The 19,150-nt window shown below is 41.4% G+C and overlaps 1 protein-coding gene across 2 annotated transcripts; it reads right to left on the bottom strand.

The window, feature by feature from the left end:
- Positions 1-1,689: 1,689 nt before the first annotated feature.
- Positions 1,690-16,256, bottom strand: YPEL5 (yippee like 5). 2 transcript variants are annotated; one of them, XM_053587607.1, is made up of 3 exons: positions 15,947-16,256; positions 4,939-5,103; positions 1,690-2,618 (listed from the first exon to the last, which is right to left on the bottom strand). In XM_053587607.1, exons 2-3 carry the CDS (start codon positions 5,077-5,079, stop codon positions 2,394-2,396), a joined length of 366 nt encoding a protein of 121 aa, XP_053443582.1. In that variant the 5' UTR covers positions 5,080-5,103; positions 15,947-16,256; the 3' UTR covers positions 1,690-2,393. The 2 variants fall into 2 exon arrangements, with proteins under 2 accessions (XP_053443582.1, XP_053443583.1); XM_053587608.1 differs by having other exon boundaries at positions 15,953-16,101.
- Positions 16,257-19,150: the final 2,894 nt, after the last annotated feature.

Below are 19,150 nucleotides of genomic sequence, written 5' to 3'. Positions count from 1 at the left end.
TTACCTATAAATAGGTAAATTAAGGAAACAGATGGTACTGATGTTTTTTCCTTCCAATCCCAACTGTAACAAATCATTACATAATGACTAACATTTTTAACCCAGAATATTATCCTGCATGTCTCTATAAATCCAATCTGAAAGGTCTTACAATATTGATTTTTTTCAAATTAAATAGCTTTTCTTTTTTTGTTGAGACAGAATCCCAAGCTGTCCCCCTAGGTAGAGTGCCCTGGCATCACAGCTCACAGCAACCTCAAACTCTTGGGCTTAAGTGATTCTCTTGTCTCAGCCTCCCAAGTAGCTGGGACTACAGAAGGCCCGCCACAACGCCTGGCTTTTTTCTATTGTTGTAGTTGTCATTGTTTTAGCTGGCTCAGCCTAGGTTCAAAACCACCAGCCTGGGTGTATGTGGCCAGCGCCCTACCCACTGACCTACATGTGCTGCCAAATTAAATAGCTTTTAAAAGGGCTAGTTCATTACTGTGTCTACTAATCACTTAAAAGTTAACCTCCCAATGACACTTATTTGTGCATATATCCTTAACTACAGTTGTGTCTAGGGCAAAGTGATCTCAAAGAAATCAGCATCAGTAAATTCAGTGTCTTCACACATAAATTAGGGAGTTAAGGAAGTCAAAATGTCATTATCACTGCCAAGTGAAGAAAGCTACCACCACTCAAAGGTATCAGTAAGTGTGTATAGAGATAATGAAAACTAAGACGATCACTAGATAAGATCAGCGGAAAATAAGTAGCATTATTGCACCAACGCAAGACTAAATACACTTTATTGTGACAACATTGCACAAAGTGCTGTTGATAGGTATGCTACTAGGAATCTGCATATAGTCAAAGGCCGCTGTGGAAATGAAATAAATTTAGTCTGTGGTGGAAGGAGGATAGGGAAGAATTTAAGTCCACTTATTTCAAATGTAATATATTATATCTACCTCATCAGATAAAATGTCTCTAACCAAGAGCTCAAAGGCAAATAGGAGGAACTTAACTGCATTCAGAAGTCACTTCTACTATCAAGGATAAAAAAGATTAGCAATTCAACTTAAGACAAATTTCTTTTCTAGACAAAAGACCTAGAAATTGAGCAAGCAATGCATTCTCTTTCATTTAAATAATTACTGTCATTTATTCCACCAGAAGCAAAGATGCACATACTAGAATATATAGAAGTAGTTTGGATAAAGAAATAATTATTTTATTACTTCATAGTGTCATAAATTTGAGGCTAACAGCATTCTGAGTCAAATTTGATCCCTTTCCAGTTTAGGGTATCAAGTACACTTCTGATTTTCAATAGCTGAACTTTCAGAAATCTGTTTGTTTGATGAAACTATTTGGCTCTACGTTATTTGTCAAAAATGCAAAACTGAGGGGAAAAGGCTGAAAGGCTTTGTAAAGCAGTATTTTTAGATAAGCTGCTTCAACTCCCCCTCCTTAAAACAGATGCAGATTAAATGCTTTCTGCATGGATGCACAGACTATTCTGTTTATCTGTTTTCAAAATGCAATACTGTGGGTTTAAATAATCTGCTTTCATTAAAACAAAGAATATTATATAGTCAATTTAGCTTAAGAGATGAAAAGAAACACATAACTACCATGAAAACTGCTTATAAGAGACTCTGCTTTTTCTAAGGTATTTTTGAAAACAAGACAAGACCAAAAACATCCAACTATTACTTTATTTATATTACTATGCTTAAGTTACATGGAAAAAAGACAACCAAGCAATTCTGCCCATTTCAGAAAAGTTTCCAATCAACACCAATTATGTGGTGACAAATAACTAGGAATGGTGACATCTTTGGGTCAAGACTGACAAGGGAAGAATGGGCTCTGGTGCTACGGTTCATCTCCAACAAGAATATGGCACGCCGGCCAGCACAAGCCATGCTAACACTGAGCCTTTAGCGCTGGGCACAGGTTCGGATCTCTTCTCTGAAGCCAGCAAATCAAGTGAAATAACTGGTTTAAAAAAAAAAGTTTTAAAATGAAGCCCAAGTTTAAAAACCATGCTTTTGACATATTTTCCTTTCAAAATTTACATAAAACACACTTTTTCACTCTAATAGCCCAGATATTTTTCCTTACATAGCCCACCACATAGCTGCAGACTCTTCTGCTTCAAGATGTAAACATAGGGAAAAAAATTAACGGCATCTGCATAATATTCTCTCTACACACTGCTGCTGGATGGAAAATACAAAATTAAAAAAAAAAAAAAAAGAAAGAAAGGTTCCATCTTATATTCTCACAACCTCTTGTTCCGCAGTTCATGAATCCGACTCTGATGCTAAGGTGACAGTGTATGTAAGTAGATTTTTGTTTTCAGTGAAGGAGACCTGGGAAAAGATGGATTTCTCTCTTTTTCTTCAAGAGTTATCAGATGGTACATGCTCCTCAAAGCCCTCACTCTCTCGAACTAGAGCACGTTCCAGGATCACACGGCCTTCCTTATAACGCTGACTGTCTTCAGTGGCAAACTCATAGATCCATCCCAGTTTGCTATTGCAGTTTTTGCAGCTCACATCTCGAACCATGTGGCGGCCAGTGAGCATGACCCGATCTTGAACTTCACTGTATTGCAGGTTAACTACCTAAGAAATACGTAAAAAGAAAATTGCACATAAGTTATTTGCTAAATAAATATACAATATTATGGTTGATACAGTTAACAGCAACTCAGAAAAGGAGGCAGTAAAGTTATTAGTCAAGCCTATAATATCTTTCCCAAGAGCTATTTCTAGAAGTTTCTGGGACAAACATCTGAAAATTGCACTGTACTGGAGAGTTAATGCAATCATGCAGTGCTATACTACAGCCCAACTCACACTATGTACATTACTGTGTTGTAGTAAAGAAAAAGTACTGAAATGAGAGTCGTGAAATGCAGGTTTAGGTTTAACTGTTACCGTTCACTATTCATTGATCTGACAGTCAACATAAAAGAACCTAGCACACCACATGTATTCCCTAAAAGAGTTTGTCAATTTGTTCCTGAAAATACATTTTATGTACAGACTGGGATAGACTAAGCCTACTACAGACAATACACTGTAATGCATAGTTTGTGAGTTCAAAGACATCGAACAAAGTGAGTCCTAAGATAATCTATAAAGAATTTCTAATGATTCTGAATACCCAACAATCCTCTACACATTTTACTTTTCTATAAAGAGATTGATAGTAAATACTTTTGGCTTTGAAGACTATATGGTCTTTGTTGCAATTATTTAACTGTAGTGTTGTAGCATGAAAGCAGCCAGAGACAATATGTTAATGAATAACATGGCTGTGTTCCACTGAATTTTACAGGGGTCACTACAAAAGTTTTGAGATAGACTGTTATGGTCCATTATTTCACTTCCAAGAAACAAAGCTGACAGTGTCCTGATTCACCAATGCAAGTTTAAACTTGCTCAGCTTATCAGTGTTGCTGAGGGCTTCATTTGTGGATTTTATGTTTATTTTTGTATATCTTAAAACTTTCGGGGAGGCACCTGTGGCTCAGTCGGTAAGGCGCCGGCCCCATATACAGAGGGTGGCAGGTTCAAACCCAGCCCCGGCTGAACTGCAACCAAAAAATAGCTGGGCGTTGTGGCGGTGCCTGTAGTCCCAGCTACTCGGGAGGCTAAGGCAGAAGAATCACTTGGGCACAGGAGTTGGAGGTTGCTGTGAGCTGTATGATGCCATGGCACTCTACCGAGGGCCATAAAGTGAGACTCTGTCTCTAAACAAAAAAAAAAAAAAAACTTTCATAATGACTCACATATTCACAAAAACAGGCAGCTGGCTTGCTATAGTTTGACAATCCCTGCACTTTACCTAAATAAAGGTCAAGGAGAATATACTAGCAATTCTCTGAGAGAAAAAGCTTGTTTCTACTTGAAACAGAGGAGTCTACTAGAGAAGTTTATCTGACCTTCTAGGTAAGAACAGTGCCAAGTTTGGCACTATTCCCTAGCTTAGCGATTTGGCAATTCAACTTTGCTATCATATCATGTATTGAACTCCAGGAGGCACAGTACCATCAACCCATTTCTTTTTATTTTTTTGGAGATAGTTTCTCACTTTGTTGTCCTTGGTAGAGTGCTGTGGCATCACAGATCACAGCAACCTCAAATTCTTGGTCTTAAGCAATTCTCTTGCCTCAGTCTCCCCAGTAGCTGGGACTACAAGCACTGGCCACAACGCCTGGCTATTTTTTTGAGATGGGGTCTTGCTCTTGCTCAGGCTGGTCTCGAACCTGTGAGCTCAGGCAATCCACCCATCTTGGCCTCCTGATTATAGGGATTATAGGCCGTGAGCTACCACTCCCGGCCCTCATCGACCCATTTCAAAGCAAGGCAGATACTAGAAAGCCAGGCAGACTGGGTATACTTGCAACTCAGAAAATGCTCCTCCTGCTGGCAAAAGTGTAATAGCCAAACCATAATCAAAAGGATTTGTGATGACTGATGAGTGCTCAGTAAAAATAAACAAAAATTTAAAAAGAATCGGTAAACCTGAATTAGAGCAAGACAAATTGGTTAGATGACTCTTTTACCATGAAGTTATAGTAGCTTAATGCAGCTATCATCCTGTATGGATACATTACTGATGTGCAGGGAAGGGAGGCGGTTGTCTTGACTCCTTCCATTGTCTGCGCTGAAGTCACTATAAAATTCTTACACTGAACATTTTCTGAGTCAGTGGAGGCTATGCTTCTGACAACATGTTCTTTAACCTTTGAAGATTAAAAATCACATTCTAGTAATACCTTCCTGAGGTCTCAAAGACAAGCTAGTAGGCAATCACTTATCTAAAGATTTCAGTTCTCATTCTGACTTCCTGATTTCTCTAAGGTCTGAGAGGGTCTTATAGTGTTCTGTCAAATATATTCACTTAAATTTAGGAATGAAACATTTTTTCACCAACCTTGTTAAAAAGAAACGCTCTGCCAGTGGCACCTGTGAACCGAGTGGAGATGAGTTCTGAGCGGTTGGTCAGGATCGTATCACAGTTTGCACAAGAAAACAGTCGGGTACCACCAATATGATCAAGGAAAATCCTGCCCATTTTTATAACTGAAGTTCTAAAAACCTAGGAGCAAATGGAAAATAATAATGTATTATAATAAAACACAATTTTTTAACACCTATTGAAGGGATATTATAGAAATTTATATAATTTCTGATGTAGTGCTTGGCATTCATGAAGCTGCGGACTCTGAACAACAGCTGCTGACTCTTGAGTTCACGCACTGAATGAACAGGAATACCCTACCCAACTACGTTTTAGAAGCAGTGAGCCAAGGAAGTAAACATGTTTAGGGAAGGCCAAGGAATGGCATCACTTCTCTTTCGATTGGAAATAGAATGGAAAATGTAATTTCAGAACATGAATGGTATTATAAAGCACTGGCAGAGAGGTGAAGACAGAAAGGTTTAGCCTAAGTGTTAAGTACACATTCTGAGCATTTGTAATTTGAGAAAAGACGTGTAGGGTATGAGTGGGATGATAGATAAGAGTAGAAATAGAGGCAATTAGAAAATAAACAGAAGAAGTATTGTTTGAGAGCATGAGGTAACTGGGCCTGTGCTTCCCTGGTGCACCTAACAACTGTATAGGAGGTGGCACTAACTTTAGTAAGTCTGAGTCTATGTCCAGGGAGTACTGTACAAGGTGCTTGTATTTCAACATCATCACAGTAACTCTGTGAGGTTGTTACCACCTCTACTTCATAGATCAACCAAATCAAGTCCAATGGTTAAATGGTCAAAGGTTATACAGCTGTTAAATACAGAAAAGTCGGTGGGAATGCAGTTCCCCCAACTCAAAGGCAAATTATTCTATCACCCCACACTGAGTCTCCTCTGAAGATGGTCTAGGCCTGGTACAAGGCTAATGCAGTGAGAGCAGAGAATAAGGGGAAGAGGGGCTTTCCATAGATAACTTGTTTAGCTTTAAGAAATCTTACTGACTCAATAAAATCACAGAACTGCTGAAATCTAAAAATACAGCTTTGGGACAAACTTCTGAAACTAGGAAAATCACACTTCAGTATTTCTTTTTTCTTTTTTTTTTTGTAGAGACAGAGTCTCACTATACCACCCTCAGGTAGAGTGCCGTGGCGTCACACGGCTCACAGCAACCTCTAACTCTTGGGCTTACGCGATTCTCTTGCCTCAGCTTCCCAAGCAGCTGGGACTACAGGCGCCCGCCACAACGCCCAGCTATTTTTTTGTTGCAGTTTGGCCGGGGCTGGGTTTGAACCTGCCACCCTCGGCGTATGGGGCCGGCGCCCTACTCACTGAGCCACAGGTGCCGCCCCCACACTTCAGTATTTCAAAAGGTAGGTGAGTTACTACACATAATTCCTTAAATGCACTGCAACTAATTCTCCTAAACTATATTTCTAAAGAAGTGAATACAGCTATGAATGCACCATAGCTTTCATTTAACAAAAAATTTATTCCTGAACATAGTTATCAGCTCCTGTGTTAATATTTTGTGTTACCCGTTTTAAATGTCATATAGAGCTAATATAATTCAAACTATGAAAAAAAATCCAGTATGCATGTTTATAATAAGAATGTACTGGGCGGCGCCTGTGGCTCAAGGAGTAGGGCGCCGGTCCCATATGCCGGAGGTGGAGGGTTCAAACCCAGCCCCAGCCAAAAACAAAAACAAAAACAAAAAAAAAAAAAAAAAAAGAATGTACTATCATTTAAGATTGGGGGAATTCCATTACAAATTAAAAAGGAAGTTCCATTCCTTTTTTTTTTTTTACATCTGTGAACTTCCCAGGCATTAGGCAGTCCTAATGCCATCAGAAATGTCATTATCGCAACAATCTTTATGACTTCCCTCATACATTATGATATGGGAACAAGGAATAAAAAAACATAGTGAACTACAATATGCAGTTAGTAAAAGGAAAACCAGAGCATTAACAAAAGTCACCATGAATAAACCCTGGACTAATAGACTTACAATAAGATATTTAACTTCCTGACAACCTTTCTGTAAAATGACAGCATAAAGTAATAATAACCATTCTTTCAGTCTTTAGGATAGCACTGCTTTTCCCAGACGATTGCTACAAATCAGAAGTTGTGAATCCGAGGCCTGCAGGCTGAATTCATTTGGTAGCCTAGGAATATAGCAGTGAACCAAACAGATAAAAAACCCTTCCCTGAAAAAAAAAAAAAAAAGACATGTGGACATGTTTCACTTGGGTTTCAAAGAGTTTTTAATTTTAATTAAAGAGTCTGTATTTGGGGCTTCTTTTTAACAATAGAGAGGACCTGGCAACACAGGCAAGTACTCCCCTATAGCCAACAGCTGATTACAGCTGAGCTGCAACACCCAAGGCCATTTCATTTGCTCCGACTCAACTCTGTTTCATACAATTATATTACCTGTTTTGTCCTTATACAACATTTGCATTTATGACCAAATACAGATAAAGCATTCAACAAACCCATGAGCAGCTGGTTCTAGCCATTAACAGACAGGATCAACAGAAATGTTTTAAGAGTCTGAGTTATTAAGGCATAGTCCTCAACACAGTCCTTCTTCCAAGGACCAGTATTTGCACAGTCACTTATAGCCTCCAGTTGGGATTCTGGGATACATTATTTTAAAGCCAATTTTCTTTAAGACTTGTAAATAAAACATTCACATTGTAATTTATTTCAACCAAAAAGCAGAAATAACTAGCTGTTCCTGAACTGACCTTGGTAGATACAAAGCTATTGTGGAAAATGTACTGAATTTCAAAGTGACCTCTCCTTATACCCTCTGTCTACATCACTCTATCTTTGGCTTAAAATTACAATGTAGCTGTGACCATTTCCTACTGGGGGTAAACAGATTTAACATGCCTTTTTCCCCCCTGCTTCCAATTCAATCTATTTTTTACTCAGTATTTTTACTGGATTCAATGATATGATTCATTACTAAGACCAAAAATATCTAGGCAGAACCTTATGTTACACTATTCCTAGTTGTGGTTGCCATTTATAGAGCACTACATATGTAAAACTTTAAAATGTAGTTTTTGTTTGCCAAAAAAGGTAAGTTAGAATGCCATAGAATGTAACATAAATAAGCAAAGCATCATCTACTGTCAAGGGCCTTAATGAAATAGAAAGACCAGCTGGGCGAGGTGGCTCACACTAGTTATCTTCCCAGGCTGGGAAGCTGACACAGGTGGATCGCTTGAGCTCAGAAGTTCAAGATCAGCCTGAGCAAAAGCAAGACCCCGTCTCTATTAAACATAAAAAAACTAGCCCGGTGTTGTGGCAGGAACTTGTAGTCCCAGGTACTTTGGACGCTGATGCAGGAGGATCGCTTGAGCCCAGATAAGGTTGCCACAGCACTCTACCCAGGGTAACAGAGTTGAGACTGTCTCAAAAAAAAAAAAAAAAAAAAAAAAAATAGAAAAGAACCTCTGTGAACTCATTAGACTCCAGACAATAAGCCTTACCTTTTGGGAGTTAGAAACTCAACAGAAAAAAAAAAAGAAACTCAACAGAATGTTTATGCACTCCTCAAATTCCTATGTTGAAATCTAATCACCAATGTGAGAGTGTTAATGGCGGAATAGGTCACAAGGGCAGGCCCCTTAAGAACAGGATTATCATCCTTATGAAAGTCTCAGCTGCCTTGCCCCTTTCTACCACATGAGGATGTAGCTAGAAGGTGCCATCAACAGACACTGAACTGCCAGTGCTCCATTTCGGATTTCCCAGTCTCCAGAATTGTGAGAAATTTGTTGTTTATAAGCCACTCAGCCTACGGTATGCTGTTACAGCAGCCTGAATGAACTAGATAGCCACTTCAATATTAAGGAGGAAGGTCATTAAAAAGCTAAGACTAACACCTGAGTCAGGCTTCTCTGGACCTGGATAATATATTAAACTCTGCGTAAGGCCTGTTAACTATGTAGCGTCTACCCTGTATGGGACATTGCACTTGGTATTTATATGCCACATTTAATTTTGAACTAAATCTTGCTTCAGTTCTTTTCACTCGAACAGAGGGCTGCCAGAATCTATCTTTCTCCCTCAAGTTCCCTACTCTGTTGGTGGTAATTCCAACCATAAACTCTCCTAAACTGGAAACCCTGGCGACTTCTAAAAAAAAAAAAAAAAACCACCTTGGAAAACAGAAAATACCTCAAAAATCAATTTGGAAATCTTTCCTTCCTCCTCCTCATTGTCTTAATGCTTAGGACATCTAGATGAGCCTTTCATGATCACGGAGTATTATTGAATGTAATATACATTCACAGGTGCCAGTACACTTATGCTAAATAGACAGTGCTACAAAAACATGGCCAAGGGCAAGTGCTTCATACACCACTTTCTGAAAGCTTAAGAGAATGCTCCTCAATAAACTTGAGACTTTTTTCCTGACAGAATAGAAAATAGCTGATTTTAAAAAAAAAGAGCTAAAGAGATAATTTATATATGATAAAATTTACCTACTGTAAATGTACAAATAAATAACACCTAATAAATTTATAAAAAGTCACCATCATTGGCTCGACACCTGTGACTCAAGCGGCTAAGGCGCCAGCCACATTCACCTAAGCTGGTGGGTTCGAATCCAGCCCAGGCCCACCAAACAATGACGGCTGCAACCAAAAAACAACCGGGGTAGTGGTGGGCACCTATAGTCCCGGCTACTTGGGAGGCAGAGGGAGGAAAATGGCTTGAGCCCAGGAGTTGGAGGTTGCTGTGAGCTGTGATGCCACAGCACTCTACTCTGAGCTGTGATGCCAAAGCACTTTACCCAGGGCGACAGCTTGAGGCTCTGTCTCAAAAGGAAAAAAAAAATTAGCCACCTTGGGTGGCGCCTGTGGCTCAGTGAGTAGGGCGCCGGCCCCATATGCCGAGGGTGGCGGGTTCGGACCCAGCCCCGGCCAAACTACAACAGAAAAATAGCCGGGCGTTGTGGCGGGCGCCTGTAGTCCCAGCTGCTCTGGAGGCTGGGGCAAGAGAATCGCGTGGGCCCAAGAGTTGGAGGTTGCTGTGAGCTGTGTGACGCCACGGCACTCTACCCAAAGGCGGTACAGTGAGACTCTGTCTCTACAAAAAAAAAAAAAAAAAAAAAAAATTGGCCACCTTAACCACAAATTGGCTTTAAGAGGCTTCTATCACACCCTAAAAATTCCCACAGAACTAGTCAGCAGCCCTTACCTTCTCCTGCCTTCAGACACTGGCAACCACTGATCTGCCCTCTGTCTTGATTGCTTTCATACTCAAAACATTTCCCATGTTATGCTAATCTCCTTGCTAAAGGAGTCCCAGATCTCTTCAGCCATTTATTTCTAAAACATCCTTAGAGGAAGCTGCTTTCACAGATGGCTAATGTTCTCTGTGTTGATTCTGGGGGCATGTTACTGTGTCCCTTAGTAACAAAATACAAGCTTTGGTATCTGACAGTATTGAAGTTCAAGTTTATTGCTGAATTAGTGTCAAACTCATCAATTAAAACTTAAGTTATATTTAAGATGCTCCCTTCCTTTTAAACATTTCAAGTAAAGCCCTTCACTTAATATTCTTAATCTTTGTAAGTAACACTTCCCAAATAATCTTACAAATAAGGACTCTCTGGTAGGAGTTTTCAGTAGTAACATGTTATAAAATCCTAAAAAGGTTGAAATAGGTATCAAAGTTGGTTAACTGGAGCCCTCAGTTTATTTGAAGTTATCTGAAACAGTGAGGAGCTGGAATGAACATTATCAGTGAAATTCACAGATGATTCACAGATCATAGTTTGGTAATTATTTTCAATTTCTTCTCCTTCCAAAAAATAGCACATTTAGCTACCTATAACTTCCAATTTCTATTTTACCAGTAGAACCTGAGGAAGCAATCACATTTTACAACCTCTACCTTTCTACATAATTTAACTTACAGAATCTATAACCAAAAAAAGATTTTTTTTTTTAAGAGACAGAGTCTCACTTTATCGCCCTTGGAGTGCCATTGCGTCACAGCTCACAGCAACCTCCGACTCCTGGGCTTAGGCAATTCTTGCCTCAGCCTCCCGAGTATCTGGAGTATCTGAACTATAGTCGTCGCCAATTTTTTTTGTTGTTGCAGTTTGGCAGGGGCGGGATTGGAACCCACCACCCTCAGTATATGGGGCCAGTGCCCTACAGAATGAACTACAGACGCCGCCCCCAATTTTTTTTCTTTTGGAAATCTCTGAGCGACAAAGTCTCTCAAGGTGCTTTATTTTAAAAATTGGACATGAGCTATGTAATTTCCTAGTTTATTTCCAGGCAAGTAAAACAATTTTCTAAAAAGGCTATTGGTTTCTTTTATATGTACACATACACTAACAAATGAAATAAGGTATCTTGCAATTGTTAAATATTTTCCTTAAAAGCGGGGTGAGGTTAGCAAACTCAAGCCTCTGGGCCAAATCCAGCTCACCGTGTTTTTGTACTGTCCACAGCCAAGAATGAGTTTTAAACTTTTTTTTTTTTTTTTTGAGACAGAGATTCAAGCTGTTGCTCTGGGTAGAGTGCTGTGGCATCACTGCTCACAGCAACTTCTAACTCCTGGGTTTTAAGCCATTCTCTTGCCTCAGCCTCCTAAGTAGCTGGGACCACAGGTGCCTGCCACAATGCCTGGCTATTTTTTGGTTGTAGTTGTCATTGTTGTTTGGCAAGCCCGGGCTGGATTTGAACCCACCAGCTCTGGTGTATGTGGCTGGAACCTTAGCCACTTGAGCTACATACAGGTAGTGAGTCAAGTTTTAAACTTTTAAATGGTTGGAGGTGGGAGAAATATTTTGTGACACAATATTTATGAAATTTAAATTCCAGCGTCCATCAATAAAGTTTTGTTTTAAACACAGCCACACCCACTTGCTTATATTTGATTTCTCACTATAATGGTGGAGTTGGAATAGTTGCTATGGAAACTTTGTGGCTTGTAAAGTTTGTAGTATTTTGTATCTGGATCATTACAGAAAACGAAAAAGTATGTCCTGCTTAAAAACATATGGACAGATAAAGAGCGTTTTATTTAGGAAGCAGTCTTTCTCAGAAAAAAGTGGAAACTTGGCATTTGTACGTAATGAACAATAGAAGTATTTGCAAGATCAGTTTAATTCCACTCCCGTTTTCTTCACGGATTTTCTAACTAAAATTCTTAACTTTCTGTAACTAGTTCAGCATGTTGAAGATCAACCATAAAAAAAGATTATAAAAATAGATAATATACATCCAGCTGCTAGCTCCTTCTCCCTTCACCCCCAGGAAGCTTTAACTGTGCAGCAGACATCTGAACTCTATTATAGAGTAAGGCTCCCCAGGTTCAAATCTTAGCTCACAGTTTAATTAGCTCTGTAAACTTTAGGTAAGTTATCCTTTGCTTCTTCATCTGTCAAAGGGTGAACAGCAATATCTATCTCTTGAATTGTAAGAATTAAATGGAAATACCGTATCCCGAGAACAGTACAGTGCCTGGTACACTGACTAAATAAAGATCAATGAAATCAGATTATTTTTATCAACATTTCCCACCTTAAATTCCCAGTGTTACAGATGAAAAAAGCAAGGCTCCTATTAATTATGACAAAGCTAAGAGACCAGCTGACAGAAATTACAAGCAAGAGGAAAGTTAAACATCTTCTAAAGCATCTCAAATTCTTAGTGTCACAGTTCTTGATCCTCAAATAGGTACTTGCCCTCCTATTATAATCCAGTTTGGTTTCAAGGCTGGCAAGTGAAATTAACCAAAGGAGGCACCTTTGCTCAGTCCTAAAAATAACCTGGAGGAGAACAATGGGTATCTATTTGCATCTCACAGGCCTTAGTGAGGGGAAAACAACTACAAAGGGTTAATGGAATCTGTCCCTTCTACAGGAGGTTTTGTTTTGCAATAAAATACTGCTAAAATGAGAAGCCTGCTGGTACATCTGGTTTTTAGTCTCTTCCCTCTCCAAAACAAAGGCTCAAATCCCAAATAACAGTGCCGGTTTGATTACTACAATAAAAGTTTAATGCTAATGTAATTTTATCAACTCTTTTTGTACTGACATGTGACTAAATGCAATTAATACTAAAAACCTAGACGGGAAAATAACTGTAATCCACGAAACGAATTTTCCTATTTTTGTGCAAACTATTTGCCAAGCCAAGGTTTCAGAACTCTTGCAATAGCTGCTAGTTTATGCTGCTGTGTCAAACAATCTCCTGGTTGCCGAATAAGGTCTTCGTTTGAGCAAAATTTTTAGCACGTTTTTGTCCTCACCTCCCCCACAAATGACTTATTTGTTTTGTTAAACGATTTCCAAGTTTCCTATATTTCTACAATTTAATCACCAGAAAATAAGACTAGTCAGTCATGTTACTCAGGAAGCCCTGAGTCAGGGCAGAGTTGGTAATCTCCCCCAAAACCTCTTGGCAAGACAAATTCATGATCTCTTTGTTGTTATGCAAGCCTCTAACTGGAGGAACAGAAGTATAATTTAACCTCTCCCTGATTCAGGTCTGAAGTAGCAAGCTCATGTCTAGCTAAGTGAAGTTCAGTTCCTACACTACACTGACACTGCTACACAGGATTACCAGGAAAATTGATACTGATTTTTATAGACATCTAGGCACTATTAAACCTACAAAGATATTCTGGGCACAAATATACTCAGGACTATGTTCATGTCTCATGGATTGTTTTTTGTAGGTAGTAGCTAATTTCTTCTCTTTACACTTAATTTTTGTCCCTATTTCCTTTCATTTTTTATTGTTTTTTAATCTATTCTTTTTTGCTACCTAGAGGATAGAAAAGACAATTAACAAGCCCAGAGACGTCTTCAGAGATGCAACCAGATAACATTTTAGAAGCCATTTATATTTACTAACCTTGTTTTAAAAAGTTACTGTTAAACTCCAATTTAGTTTCCCTACATAGAGTTAAATAATTTACTTGAACACATTTCATCACTGCTCCCTTTTTAGAGATAAGATGGTTGCTACAGATAAACTTAAAAAAAAAAAGGATTGTATTGGACACTGGGCTGGATAAGGGTGTAGAAAGGTAAACAGCTCCTTCCAAAGAGTAATTCTACCCCGTGTTTCAGAACACACCAAAAAAAAAAAAAAAAAAAAAAAAAAAAAAAATTGAGAAGTGGAAAATAGTTTTTGTTCCAAATTCTACAAATGTCACCTTCTTGCCTTAGGGCTGTTTTTTCCTCCTAAGCCCTCATCAGCCTAACAACAACCCAAAGCCTCATTTTCTATGTCTAATCAATATCAATCCAGTTCAAAATGTTTCCTACTTTACTCTTACTCATTTCTCACCACCCCATTTTTTAACTTCTATGACACTCACTTTATAACTAATATTTAACTTTGTATTATTACTCAATTTCATTTGTCCAAGACTTTTACTAAATTGAGAAAAGACTAAGTTCTGTGCAATTTCCTTACCTAACCCGTAGAAATATGCAATAAACTTTTCAGGGCAGGAAAAAATCCACCCAAGGCGCTTCACATCTGGCACAAATATGTACTCTGGAAACCCTGCTTGCTTTTGGTTCCTCTTTGTCGGACTGCAGCTGCAATGCTGTGTATGTGGCTATGCCGAGTTAATACCCTATTACCCGTCATTTCTTTCTTCACCCCTAAGTCTATTAAATTTCCAAAAACACAGGTTGGCCTGAGGTTACTTCAGGTTTTCCATCTGTCAAGGAGACCCGGAATAAAAATCTTCCTCTGTAAACAGAAAAAGTTTAAAAATAAATGAGCTGTACACCTTTCTAGACGCTTCCTTGAAAGCAGATTGGTCGATGATGGGATTAAACAGATCTTTGTAGTATTCTGCTTCCCACTCCGGCTGATCTAAATATTCTTGTGTCCTACCTACCTGCCTAAGACTGTAAACAAAGGGGTTCCAAGAGCACACCTAGCCTTCCACCCACGAGCACCAGGCAGGACGCGGCCCGCGGGGGGTGACAGCTGGGCTGCCCGGGAGACCCCGGGCGCCCGGTGGACTCAGCCCGCAGCCCACAGCGCCCCCGCCGCCCGCGCGGCGCGCCCAGCTGATCGCGACCACGTGACGCCTGCCGGCCAATCGCCAGGGGCGGGGCGGCCGAGCGCGGCTGCGGCGGGGCCTCCCCCGGCACAACAAACACCCGCAGGAAACAGCTGAGCGGGCGCGGGCTCCCGGCTCCGCAGACCCGCAGGCTGCTCCACAGTCACCCGAGCCCTCCGCCCAGGGATCATCCGGACAGGAGGGCACGGGTGGTGGGCGTTCAGTGGGGGCAAGGGAGAACCCCGCCCCCGCCCGTGGGCAGTGCCTCACGGGCAGGGCGTGGGGCTCTTTCCGAGACCCGTCACGCCGTGGCGTCACCGTGGCCCACACAACTCGGCCAAGTTCCGACTTGACTTCGAGGCGGTGGCAGAGGAGCCCGGCGGCGCGGAGCCCTGCGCGCCCCCGACACTGCGGCGGGGACGGCGGCCCGGTGGGGGCGGGGCAGCAGGCGCGGCTCTGGGGGTGTCGCGGGTCGAATGGCCCGCGGAAGGGGCGCCGCAGGCCTGCACGGAGTGGCGGGGGGTGGGAGCGCGGCCCGAGACCGCGAGGCGGGGTCGGCAGGGACGCCGCGCTGAGGGTCGCGGCTGTTGCTGTCGCGCCCGTCGCCCGGCTGCGCGGCGGGGGCGGGCCGACGGCGGTCGCCGCGCCAGGCCTCACAAAGAGCAACAGCCCGGCCCGTCGACCCGCAGTCCTGGCGCTGAGGCCCGCCCAGAGGGGCCGGGGGCGGTCGCGCCGGGTCCCCGCGAGGAGCGCAACGGGGATAAGTCACTTCCTGCCTGGGCCCCCAGCCCTGGCCCGATCCCTGACTGCTTCGAAGCTGCCCAGTCCGCACCGGCTCCTCTGCCTCCACCGGTTCTGATCCCCAGTTCCCCCGCAGCACTCACCCTGACCTGCGGTGAGATCTGCGGCCGCCAGCGGCTCTTCGCTCCTCAGCTAGGTAGAAGCCCCTCAGCCACCCGAGTCTCCAGGTTTAGTCAGGCCCAGGCCTTGGCCCCGCCTCTCCTTGCTTGGGCCTCAGCGTCAATCATCCGCTGTGGCTCCGCCCTCTAGGAGTCGGCGCTCCCGGTTGGCCCGGAACGCCCTTCATTTCTAGGCCCCGCCTCTCTCCTCGGCACCCTGCCCCTTCCGCTGAGCCCCGCCCCTTCTCTGGCTCACCCTCCCCCACTGCAGTTCCCTTTTGCTTTTCGGCCCACCCCTCCTAGAAGCCGCAGACCCAAGACCTGCTCTCTGCATCTCGCCCCGCCCCTGACCTAACATCTTGCACTTGTACAGCCAATCAGAGAGGCTAACTCTACTCCCTCTCCCTAGGCTGCCAATGGGGCGAGGCCTAGGATTCACCTCCCCCTCCCAGCTGAGAGCACACAACACAGCGTCCACGTGAGTCAACTTCTTAAAGGAGACGGCTCCGCCTAGTTAATTGCAGCAGCTGGTAGCATTCGAGCGTCCTTAGCGTCACCAGGTGGAGACCAGGGCCTAGCTTTCTGATACCAGTGAGGCCCAGTGATGACGAATGAAAATAACAGGCTGTTTTCTAGACCAAAGCAGGTACGTAGGGAGTTAAAATGCACCATGTAAATCATTTCTTGGAGCCACTTGTCACTCTTACTTTCAAAACCCTAACCCTTCCCTTGTGAACATAGAGGAAGTCCTGGAAAACATCCAGGGGAAAGGATTTTTTAACTGTGCCTGACTTTATTTACAACTACTTGAGTTTTTTCCTAGTGGAATGATTCTCAAAAAAGATGAGGAAATTCAGTCTTATACATGGAGATTTTCTACCTCAGAGAATCTGAAATTTGTAAACAGGGTAGCTGTTCCCTTAATCCTCACCCTCATGGGAAGGTTTTGCTTCTCATTTCATCGAATTTTTCAGGTACTTTTTTTGGCTTTCAGGATAAAGCAAGAAACTCGATGATGCCTTTTTCTTAGATTACAATATAAATTAACATTTGAAGTCAATTTGCAAAGTGTTTAAAGCCATTTTTGGTGGGATAGAGGTTCTGAAGCAAATCCCAGCGCTTGACTCCCAGTGGTTTTTTTTTCTTGCAGTGTTTTTTTATTCTTTCTTTTTTTTTTTTCCAGTTTTGGCCAGGGCTGGGCTTGAACCCGCCACCCCCGGTATGGGCACTGATTGTCCGATCCATCAGTGTTTACATTCAGTTCAAATAAAGTTCGTATGACCCTCAAAGTCAAGGACTAGTTATGGTTTCTTTTCTTTTTCCCAAGAACCAGGGTGGTAGTTATCACCAGGAGGACTAGTTATCTTTTGATAAGTAAGTTATCTCTTTGTTTTAGTTAGTATTAATTACAAAAGTAACACGTTTATTGTATGCAGGTCATACTGCCTCACTTCATAAAAAGACTGCCATCTGGGGCGGCGCCTGTGACTCAAAGGGGTAGGGCGCTGGCCCCATATGCCGGAGGTGGCGGGTTCAAACCCAGCCCGGCCAAAAATTGCAAGAAAAAAAAAAAAAAAAATGACTTCCATCTGCTAACGGGCTTCGTCTATATCCACCTCTCCTCCCAAGAATGAATGTGCATATTGTACCTCTTGTCCTTTAACTGGCTTTTTTTTTTTCACTCAATATGTTATGGCCATAGTTTTATGTTAAATGTCTCTTTTATCTACAAATTTATCTTTATGGTTTTCCATAGTTTGAATCCACCATCTTTTATTAAACAAATGTTCTACTGATAACAGTTTGCATTCAGTCTTTTAGAACTAAAAATACTGCTGTAATCAACACTGTATTCATCATGAAATATTCATCAACTATTTCTGAATACAACCATTCAAAAAGAATAAAATGCTTAAACTCACGGGAGTGAATACTTTTAAGTTCCAAGTAAAACAACAGGGACAGTATTTATTCATTTAACAAGTAATATAAAGTGCTTCCTGTTCTAAATGCCTTAAAATTATTAACCCCTTTAATTTTCACAACCCTTAGTTAAGTACTGTTATCCCTATTTTATGAGTAAACTGAGGCACAGTGAGTAACTTGTCAAAGGTCACCCCATAGAGTTATTGACTACAATATTTGTAAACTTGGAAAATAATGGTGAAATTTTATTTTAGAAAGATTACTCTGGATAATGATTATGTGCAGAGTTAAAATCCAAGTATGAGAGGGGGTGTGTTAGCTCACACTTATAATCCCCAATATTTTGGGGAGGCTGAGGCAGAAGGATTGCTTGAGGGCAGGAGTTCAAGACTCCTGGGTAACATAGTGAGACCCTATCTTTACCAAAAAAAAAAAAAAAAAAAAAATTGGCGGCGCTTGTAGCTCAGTCAGCAGGGCACCAGCCACATACACCTAAGGTGGTGGTTTCAAACTTGGCTGGGTCCTACTAAGCAATAATGACAACTGCAACCAAAAAATAGCCAGGTGTTGTGGCAGGTGCCTGTAGTCCCAGCTGCTTGGGAGGCTGAGGCAAGAGAATAGCTTAAGTCCAAGAGTTTGAGGTTGCTGTGAGCAGTGATGCCACAGCACCCTACCCAGGGCGACAGCTTGAGACTCTGTCTCAAAAAAAACAAAACATAAAATGATAGCCATGTATAAAATAAGGGCACAAAAGAATGTAATTAAAGGTGCAGATTTAACTTTAACAAGAGTGGCTGCATAGGGCTGACTCTTTATGGGTGGACTAAGGACATACTTTTTAAAGATAAGCCAGAGAGTGAAGATTTCCCATTGCCTGATATTGAGCAGTTGGGAGAGTTGATTTGGGATGAAAGACAATGAGTCTGAGCTGAATTGTATACTTTTCATTAGCTATGAAAAGTATACAATTAAAGATCATATAACAAATACAGAAGAGAAATTAAAAAAGAGAGGTTTGAAACTTGTTGAGTTTTAGGTTAGAACTGTGTTATACAATAAAATAATTTGGAATAGATAATTTACTGAAACTTTATACTACTAAGATCACTAAGAACATGGTGCATTTTCCATTTTTCAAGTTTTCATTCACATCTTTCAGTAAAATTTTATGGTATAGATGCCTCTGTCTAGTTTGTTCATAAGGCATTGTAGGATTATATCTGGGTATTGCATATTTTCTGGGGGTGTTATGTGCTATATTGA

The sequence above is a fragment of the Nycticebus coucang genome, chromosome 4 (assembly GCF_027406575.1).
Source record: "Nycticebus coucang isolate mNycCou1 chromosome 4, mNycCou1.pri, whole genome shotgun sequence".
In the NCBI taxonomy this organism is placed as follows: Eukaryota; Metazoa; Chordata; class Mammalia; order Primates; family Lorisidae; genus Nycticebus; species Nycticebus coucang.
The sequence above is the reverse complement of the archived record's forward strand: the minus strand, read 5'-3'. Positions and strand labels throughout refer to the sequence as shown.

Excerpts from the sequence above, each read along its gene's own strand:
- YPEL5 (XM_053587607.1), bottom strand. The coding sequence starts at position 5,079 with ATGGGCAGGATTTTCCTTGATCATATTGGTGGTACCCGACTGTTTTCT. Across the intron at positions 2,619-4,938 it reads GAGCGTTTCTTTTTAACAAG|GTAGTTAACCTGCAATACAG; the intron begins GTTGGTGAAAAA and ends CGTATTTCTTAG.